This window comes from Varanus komodoensis, unplaced genomic scaffold, assembly GCF_004798865.1.
Source record: "Varanus komodoensis strain SLA01 unplaced genomic scaffold, ASM479886v1 scaffold20_3, whole genome shotgun sequence".
In the NCBI taxonomy this organism is placed as follows: Eukaryota; Metazoa; Chordata; class Lepidosauria; order Squamata; family Varanidae; genus Varanus; species Varanus komodoensis.
Window position 1 is genome coordinate 676,799 of NW_025335588.1, and position 8,167 is coordinate 684,965.

The window sequence follows — 8,167 nt, forward strand, 5'->3', positions numbered from 1 at the left end:
TGCTGGGTCCTGGCATTAGGGGAAGGAAGGGGAAGCAGCGTCTTGCTCTCCGGAGGAGGCGGAAGCTTGCCCTCCGCCACCACGACCTCCCACCTCTGGCTGGTCCATGCCGCCTGAGGGAGGGCTGGTGTTTTGGGAGAAGAGCAGCTCCCAGATCCGCTTTGGAGCAGGCGTTGGTGTGTGGCAGGCCCTGCGCTCACCCTCTTGCTCTTTCCCCATTTCAGAGGGACCCGGCCAAGGCCCCCCGACCCGCCGGGCAGAGCCCCCGTGAGGAGGAGGAGGCGCCCCAGCAAGGCCAGCAGCCTGGAGGGCCGGCGCAGGGCCCAGCCATGCGGGAGACGGCCGTGCCGTCGGGCACGGAGCCGGCCTAGCCGGGCCTCGGGAGAAGCAAGGTCGCACCCCCGTGTGGACGCCTCGCAGCTGCTCCCCTTCGCCTCCGGACGCGCGGGGCAGAAGGTGCCGGCCGGAAGGTCAGGAGACCTGCTAGGTGAGGCGCAGAAACCTTCCACGCACCGGCGTGGCCATCGTCATCCCCGAATCCTGTGCTCCCCAGGCCACCAGCCAGCTGTCTCTGGATGTGCTGGACTGCTATCCCCATGGTGCTGGCTGTGAATGATGGGGTTGCCGGCCACCATGTTGAGCGCAGCTGGATGGGGAGAGCTGAGCCAGTGCAGGACAGAAAACGGCGACCGGGGAGCCCTGCACCTCCAGAAGCAGCGAGGACATCAGCCAGCCACGTGCCGATGAATATCCCCAAGTGACGCGGGGAATTGGAGCCATGGCCGAGCCCTAGGCCCTGGCTCTGGGAACAGGAAGGCTCCTGCCCATGTGCAGAGGGCTTCTCCATGAGGTGTGGAAGTGTGTGGCCTTGCTTCTGGCTCTTGGGGGCCGCTGGGACCTCCTGCCCTTCAAGGAGAAGCGGTCAGGTCTGGGGAGGGCGGACATCATCTGGACCCATGCCTGCCTGAGGGCCGGCTGCATCACCCCACGGCCATGAAACGTGGCTCTGCTGTGGCAGGCTGCCCAGACCAGTTCCTGAAGCCGTGAGCAGCACGGGGTGGCGCTTCCTGCCGCTCTCGGGTCTCAGTGCGACCGCAAAAGGACTCAGGTGCAGATTCGGGTTTTACCCTTCTTCCAAAGCCTTTCCTCCTTTGACCTGACTCTGAATCCTCCCTGCCAGGCTTTTGATCAGTCTTTTTATTGATTGTGAGGCATTCATTCATCAAATTAAAACGGCAGGTTCAACGAAATATTTAAAATAATGCAAATGCAGCACTGGAGCTAGAGACAACAGCAGGCAGGGCCTGGTGCCTGCGAAGTGCCGGGCCTTGCTGTCTCTGGCCGGACTGGGCCATGTGTGGCCGGGGAGCCTGGGTCCCCAGCCATGCAGCCAGGGCGCTGGTGGGGATGAGCCTGATCTCCCTCGCAGGGCGGTTGTGAGGATAAAAGGAGGGTGGACGATGACGACAGGAGAGCCAAATATATGACTGTGAGGTTATGAAAGAGACGCGCAATCCACGAATGGAGGAAACAGAAGAATTACTCTCGCTTAAATTATTGGTAGCAAAATCTTTTAAAAAACATTTCTCAGTAATAGCATTCAGTAGAGTTGTCTGTGTAGCTTCCTTTCCCGGCCGGCGAACCCTCAGAGGCGCTTGGGCAAATCTGTGTTTTCATGGGCCCAGGCCACTCTCTGGATGGGCTCTCTGCAACTCCCATCATCCCCACCCAGCAAATCCCTGTGCACTTGCAGTGCTGGAATCAGACAGGAGTTCAAGGCCTGCGGCAGTCAGTGGGCAGCGGAGGGCAAAGCGTCTGCTAGCGGCAGATCCCTGGAACCTCAATTTTACTTTGTGTGGTGTGACTGAATGCATAAAGCAACATGTTTAAGTGCCATCTCAAAGCAGCTTCAGTCCCGTCTGGCCTTGCAGTGGTCTACACTGCAGGGCTGTTGTGAGCCACACGTGCAGCCTTCTGCCCTGCCGGGCTTGCAATGTGGAAATTAGCTTTTCTAAAGGCCTAGAAAGCCCTGGATGCAGGTCAAAATAATTTTCTACATACACAAAAATGTATAAAGGATGCTTGAAAATGAACCCGGAATCTCCCCTCCGCGGAAGCGAGATGGGCTTCTCTACCAGTGGCCTCTGGGGCCAAGGAATGAAGTCTGCGGCTGCGCGGGAACAGCGCTTCCGGCTTCCCAAACCATCGAGATTAGGAGGAGGAGCGGCCTGTTGTGCACTTCCGGCTTCGCGTTTTCCGCCGGAGGAGCGGGGCAGTGCCCGGATGAGGCATGTCTTCCAGCCGGGACGGGGGGCTGCGGCTGCTCTGTCTCCATGGATACCGGCAGGACGCGGGCAGCTTCCGGGCGCGCACTGGCGCTCTGCGCAAGGCCCTCCGCGGGCGCGCGCAGCTGCTGAACGTGGACGCGCCTCACCTGGTGCGCGCGCGGCCGCAGGCAGGTGCGAGGGGTGCCCGGTGGCGGCGCCGCGCCCGCCTCGCCCCGCGGGGTGTGTCCGGGACTACAGGTCCCCTCATCCCCCCCCTTCGGGGCGCCCGGCCGGGGGCAGCAGCCTTGAGGACGGTGTCCAGAGGGCGGGGCTTGTTGTTCCGCCACGTTAACCAGCAGGTGGGGGGGGGGAAGATGGAGCTACGGATCGGGGTCACCGTGAGTGGGGAATCGTCCGGAAGGAGGCTGGGGGCGAGCGGGTGGCAGGGCTCGCTCCTGGGTCCCAGGGACTCTGGCAGTGGCAGGAGGCAACGGGACGGCGTTCGGGCCTCGCACCTGGGACCCAGGACGAGGTGTCACAGGTGTGGGAAGGGGGGCGAGCGGCTGGGGAGCAGCACTTGTGAAAGGCGCCTCGGGGGCTGGCCGACTGCAGGCTGAACACGGGTCACCAGTGTGACATGGAGGTCGCGAGGCGGAGCCCTGTTTTCCCGGCAGAGGAAGGCAGGACGGAAGCAAGGTCTGGTTTGGATGCCAGGAAGCCCTTCCTGACGGTTAGGCCCCCGAGGGTGTGGAATGGGCTTCCGCGGGAGGTGGCTGAGGCCCCCTCGGTGAGGGTGTTCGAGGACAGGCTGGCCATGCACATGGTGGGCATGGCGTGAGCCGAGCCGGCTGGAGCCGGGGGTCAGACTAGATGGCCCGGGAGGCCCCTTCTGGTGCGCTCTGTTTCCATCTAGACTGCTTGACTGCCGCACACGTTGCTTGCTGTGTGTGCTGGCAGCCTGTTCCTTGCTGCACTGCCTTGTCATGAGCAGTCTTGCCTGCCGGCCAGTCCCGTTGGCAGTGCCGCTGGAGCCGGTGCTGCAAGGAAAGACGGGGGGGGGGGGAATGGGCACGGGGAGCCAACTTCAGGGGGTGCGGGAGAGGTGGCAGCTCCCTCAGCCTGTGGCGGCTTTGTTGTGCCCTGAAAAAGGCAGGAACCCCCCCCCCCATTCCCTCTCCTTGGCATTCTTCTTCTCATCTTTGCAGGAGACTCCGAATCAGACGTGCTGGAAGCCGACTCGCGGGGGTGGTGGTTCTCAAACCCCCAGGAGGGGACGTTCAGTGCCCTGGAAGAGGCGTCCTCCTGCCGAGGCCTGGAGGAATCTCTCTCCGGGGTGGCCCAGGCCTTCGTGGAGCATGGCCCCGTTGACGGGCTGCTGGGGTTCAGCCAGGGGGCGGCCCTGGCTGGCATCATCTGCGCTCTGAAGCAGCAGGGAGACGCCCGCTTCCCGTTCGACTTCGCCATCCTGATCGCGGGCTTCAAGAGCCGGGCCGTCTGCCACTGCGGCTACTACCAGGGCCCCATTGCTGTGCCCAGCCTGCACGTCCTGGGGGAGACGGACCAGGTCATCCCTGCTGAGATGAGCAGAGAGCTGGCCTCGCACTTTGTGGAGCCCGTCATCCTCACCCACCCGGGGGGACACTTCATCCCGGTCTCCACCCCACAGAAGAAAGCTTACCTGGAATTCTTAAACCGGTTTATAAAGTAGCAGGTGGTCCAGGAGACGTGCCTGGTGCCGCAGTGGCCCGGGAGAGGACCCGGGAGACGAGGGCCGCGGAAGGAGCACTGCGCGCCAGCCCGTCTCGCTGCCCAGGTTGTGGGGTGTCACTCACTGTCCTGTCCAATGCAAACATGACCTGTGAGGTCTCAAAAACCGTTGTGTGTCCCAGTGTGGAAATTGCCAATACCTTAACAAGGAACTGCTTCTGCAGGTACCGCGGGGACTCGTTCGGGGGGGGGGGGGGGCGCGAGAGCGGCCTTTGAGCTCGGCCACCAAGGCCCACGAGGCACTGGCACAGGGAAAGGCCGCTGCTTTGGCCCTTTCCACGGGACAGGGCACTGAATCCAGGAGTGGGTACCCTCTTGGGGTGGCCAGCTGAGAGCCCCTCAGTGGCAGGGTGGGCTTGCATAGGCCTCGTGGCCCTGCCACACCGGGCTGGGGCGTGACTTCCACAGCTCTGTGCTGGGTCTTTTCTCTGGCCAGAGGCCGAAGAGGGTGCCCCTCTCACCCCCAGATTGCGGGAGGTTGGGCCAGAGGGTTTGGTCCCTCCAGTCCCATAGGATAATCCCCGGGGGGCCGTGATTTCCCCATTACTTGTCAGGGGTTCTAGGAGCAGTGGGGCTGCCGAGGCTTTCGGGAGCCAGGTTGCACTCCTTCGCTCGCGCACGAGAGGGCAGCACAGCCCCCCCCATGGCGCCTGCCCGCCTTCAGGCACCGGGAGAGCCGCCTGGGAGAGCGAGCAAGGCGTCCGTCCGCTCTTCATGCTCTTGCGCTTTCCGTTCCTTGCATACCCAGCTGGGCTGCCCAGCGAGCGGGTGCAACAGCCGCAGCCCTGCAGCCCGGGGAAGCCGGCGCTTCGACCCTTCCCCACGCTCGGTGGGCCGCAGGAGGCCTGGCACAGCAGGCTGGCTTGGCCGCTCCGGCCTCGGGGATGCTGGGCTTCGTTGCCAGAGATGGGCACAGCAAGCAGCCTTTCCCCGGAGCTGACCCAGGCTCTGGGAGGGAGGAGGGTCCTGGGGGCTCTCTCGGGCCCATGCATGTCCCACGGCATGGCCCAGCAGGCAGGCAGCCCAGATGCGCCTGGGGCTGCGGCGCCAGCACTTCAGGCTCGACCATCGAGGGCTACGAGAGGCCGGCCTGGCTGGCACTGGGGCGGGGAGGACTGTGGGGCCTTGGTGGAGGGGGGCATTCAGAGAAGGGTGTCTCTGCCACAGGGCGCCTCCCCTAAATGGTGGGGCGCGTGCCTCGTGTCTTGAGGAGCACGGTGGCCTGCCTGTCCATCCCGCATCGTGGTCCGGCCGTGCCAGGACCGTTCTGGGCTGCAGTGCCTGTCTGGGCCCTCAGCCAGGCAGGGTCCTCCGGTCGCGCCTCCCCCAACTGTGCCCTCACCCTCTTCTGGTGGGGAGGTGGAACCGGGGGCCATGTGGAGGGAGCCCCCTTCTCCCAGCTCGCCGCAGCAAAGGTGTGCCCCCAGCTGCTCCTGGATGGCCGGGCTCGAACCCAGGGCCAGCGCCGCCTCCGTCCGGCAGCCCTCCCCATGCCCAGAAGACGGTCTCCCCACAGCCGCCTCGTGCCCCACGCTTCCCCCGCCACATCGCCTCCCTCCCGCCTGAGGCACCTGCCTCCTCCCCCTGCGCCTGCGCAGAGACAGCCCCCCCCCCCCCGCCTGTTGTGCTCCTTCTACTCATCCTTCGGCTCCCTCGTAAACAGCGGGGCCTCCCGGGACGAGCCGTGTGGGCTGACAGCAGGCCTTGGACACGTAGGCCAACCTTCACCCTCGTGGCTGGGCTGCGCTCGGAGTGGGCCGGGGGGGCAGCGAGATGGGCCTGGTGGGACGACGCTCCCCCCGCCTCCCCCTCTTCCCATCACCTCTGAGTCACTCCCGTTCTTGTTTTCAGTGGAGGCTTTCCATGGAAACCCACGCCGGGCGGGGCCAAGGCTGGGGATAAACACTCGCCGGCTGAATCACGCCGCCGGCCTCGCTGCAGCGAGCGGCAAGTGGGCGGCAGCTGTGCCAGGCTGACGGATGGGGGGGCGCCGCCACGAGCTGCCCACCCGGCTCCGGGGGGAGGGCTGGCCCCCGCTTCACGGGCGCCGGGCCGCGGGGTCTCCCCAGCAGCCCTCCCGTCCGCGGGGCCCTTTCCCCGGCTGGGCGCCTCTTCCTCCCCTCGGATCGGAGGCTGTGCCAGCCTTTCCCAGCCTGCTGCCCCCCGGATCCGAGGGGCTGCACCGCCCAGGAGTCCCAGCCGGTGGGCCCTGGGGTGACCCCCCAGGGAGCAGCGGCTCAAGGCTGGCAGAGGGGCTTGTTGCCATCCTGGACTGTGCGAGGCGGAGGTCGCTGATGGCGCTGCACCTCGTTCCACGGAGGATCCTGCCTTCACCTGTGGGCTCCTCCGTAATGCGCCGTCCGAGCGCTGGCTTCACGACCGGCAAGCGGGGACCCTCGAGGCTGGCGCTGCCGGCAACAGACGGGGGGGCAGGAGGGGCTGCTCGGCGTTGATTCCGCAGGTGGCGTGGCGTGGAGTCCGTGCCGCTTCTGCGGTGGCCCATCGGGGCGAAATCCGGAGAGCTGTGCCCGGCCGTTCCCACCAGGCCTGGGGTGGGCTCCGAGACGAGTCCCAGCCAAGGCTGCCGGGCTCGTGGCCGGCCTCTTCCAGGCCACAGCACGGGGCCTCGGCCTGCACCCAGCGGTGCTGCTCCCCCGTGGCGCCGGGCGCATGGCCGGGACCTGCCACTCGGGCCTTCTCCAGCGCCAGGGAGAGGCAGGCGTGGTCTCGGTGCCCAGTCGACCCGGACCGTTTGCAGCCGGGCGCTCTTGCTCCTTAAATTCTGAGTCACCCAGAACTTGGGCACTTTAGTCTTCCTGGCCTCCATCACACCCGGCTTGCTAAGGCTGAGCCCCTGGCCTTCTGCAGCAGACTGGGGGTCAGTTTGTGGACTGATTGTGCAGAGAGGTGGGGGGCGAAGAACCCCGGCTGGGGCATGTGTGCACAGGGGTGTGCAAGCACACGTGTGAAACAGCCCCCCAGCCCCCCCTGCTCTCAGTTCCAGCTATCCTGCTCTGGGTCCGACGCCTCGGTTTATCCAGCGACTCCGGCGATGCCCAGCCTGCCGCCTGCCCGCGACGCACAGCCCGGTGCCCTGGGCCCAGCATGCAACCCAGGTTGGCAGGCCGATTCGCGAGGAGGAGAAGAGTGCTGTGTGATGCGACGGCCGTCCTGTGCATGCAGCACACCACCAAGCGTGCGCACATGCGCACCCCCCCCCCCCAACACACACACCAGCTGCAAGCAGAGCTTTGGCTGCCCTTTGCAGCTCGGGTCTGAACCCTCTGTTCCCTGGGAGTTGCAGGAACGCGGCAGTGTGGAATTCGCAGCATAAACAAGCCGCTCTCTGGACTTGCCCTGGCAGGGGAACCAACTCTGGCCCGGTTGTTTATTTCAAGCAGCTGGCTGAAAATAAAAATAATGCTGAGCCGAGTCTGGCGAGGCTGGGACAGAAAGGCAAAGGGGCGGCACGGGGCTGGGCCCCGGACCCCGGTTCCTCCCCGGCTCTCCAGCTTCGGCAGGGAAGCTGCTGCCCGGGCGGACGAGTCCCTGCCATGCCCAGCCGCCCGCTGCCTCCACCCGAGGGCCCTTCACTGCCGCAGAGGCGAAAGGAACACCGACTTGTGTGGACGGGGCCAGTGGGTCGGGTCCAGACCGAAGCAGGATGCACGGTGCCTGGGGCAGCCCCGGAGGCTGGGGACCCCGGTGTGCCGGAGGGGAAGGGCTCGCCTCGCCACGTCACCGCCGCAACAGCCCTATGAAGTAGGCCAGGCCAAGAGTGAGTGGCTGGCCCGAGGCGCCCTGCCTGTGTCCCGGCTGTCAGGAACTGCGGCGCCTGCACTCTAACCACTGCGCCACGTTCCCCCAGAGGCAGGAAGACTCGCCGGGTGCGGGAGCCGGAGGGCAGGATGCCGCTGCGCTGCCCCGAGGCCACGCCGGGCAGATCCATCCGGGCGCCCGCCTTGCCCAGCCAAGCCCCGAGCGCGCTGGCGCCGCCTCCCGCAGACTGCGACGGGGCGCGGGCCGGCCGCCGCCTCTGGGCATGTGCAGAGCGCCTCCCCGTGGCTCTGGGCCGGCTGCCCCTGGCCAGCCCTCGGCGGCGGGGGAGGAGCGCGCTGGCGACGCCGGGAGCC

The 8,167-nt window shown here is 66.1% G+C and overlaps 2 protein-coding genes across 3 annotated transcripts in view; one reads left to right on the top strand and one right to left on the bottom strand.

Annotated features, from left to right (window-relative positions):
* Window positions 1-228: 228 nt before the first annotated feature.
* Window positions 229-4,140, top strand: OVCA2 (OVCA2 serine hydrolase domain containing). 2 transcript variants are annotated; one of them, XM_044430551.1, is made up of 2 exons: window positions 229-2,437; window positions 3,473-4,140. In XM_044430551.1, exons 1-2 carry the CDS (start codon window positions 2,068-2,070, stop codon window positions 3,973-3,975), a joined length of 873 nt encoding a protein of 290 aa, XP_044286486.1. In that variant the 5' UTR covers window positions 229-2,067; the 3' UTR covers window positions 3,976-4,140. The 2 variants fall into 2 exon arrangements, with proteins under 2 accessions (XP_044286486.1, XP_044286487.1); XM_044430552.1 differs by having other exon boundaries at window positions 2,211-2,459.
* Window positions 4,141-6,407: 2,267 nt separating this feature from the next.
* DPH1 (diphthamide biosynthesis 1) overlaps window positions 6,408-8,167 on the bottom strand; it is a 15,867-nt gene continuing 14,107 nt past the window's right edge. Inside the window, exon 11 of the mRNA XM_044430584.1 lies at window positions 6,408-6,808. Within this exon, the coding sequence (XP_044286519.1) occupies window positions 6,408-6,808 (401 nt within the window). The remainder of the gene's footprint in view (window positions 6,809-8,167) is intronic.

Excerpts from the sequence above, each read along its gene's own strand:
- OVCA2 (XM_044430551.1), top strand. The coding sequence starts at position 2,068 with ATGTATAAAGGATGCTTGAAAATGAACCCGGAATCTCCCCTCCGCGGA. Across the intron at positions 2,438-3,472 it reads ACGTGGACGCGCCTCACCTG|GAGACTCCGAATCAGACGTG; the intron begins GTGCGCGCGCGG and ends TCATCTTTGCAG.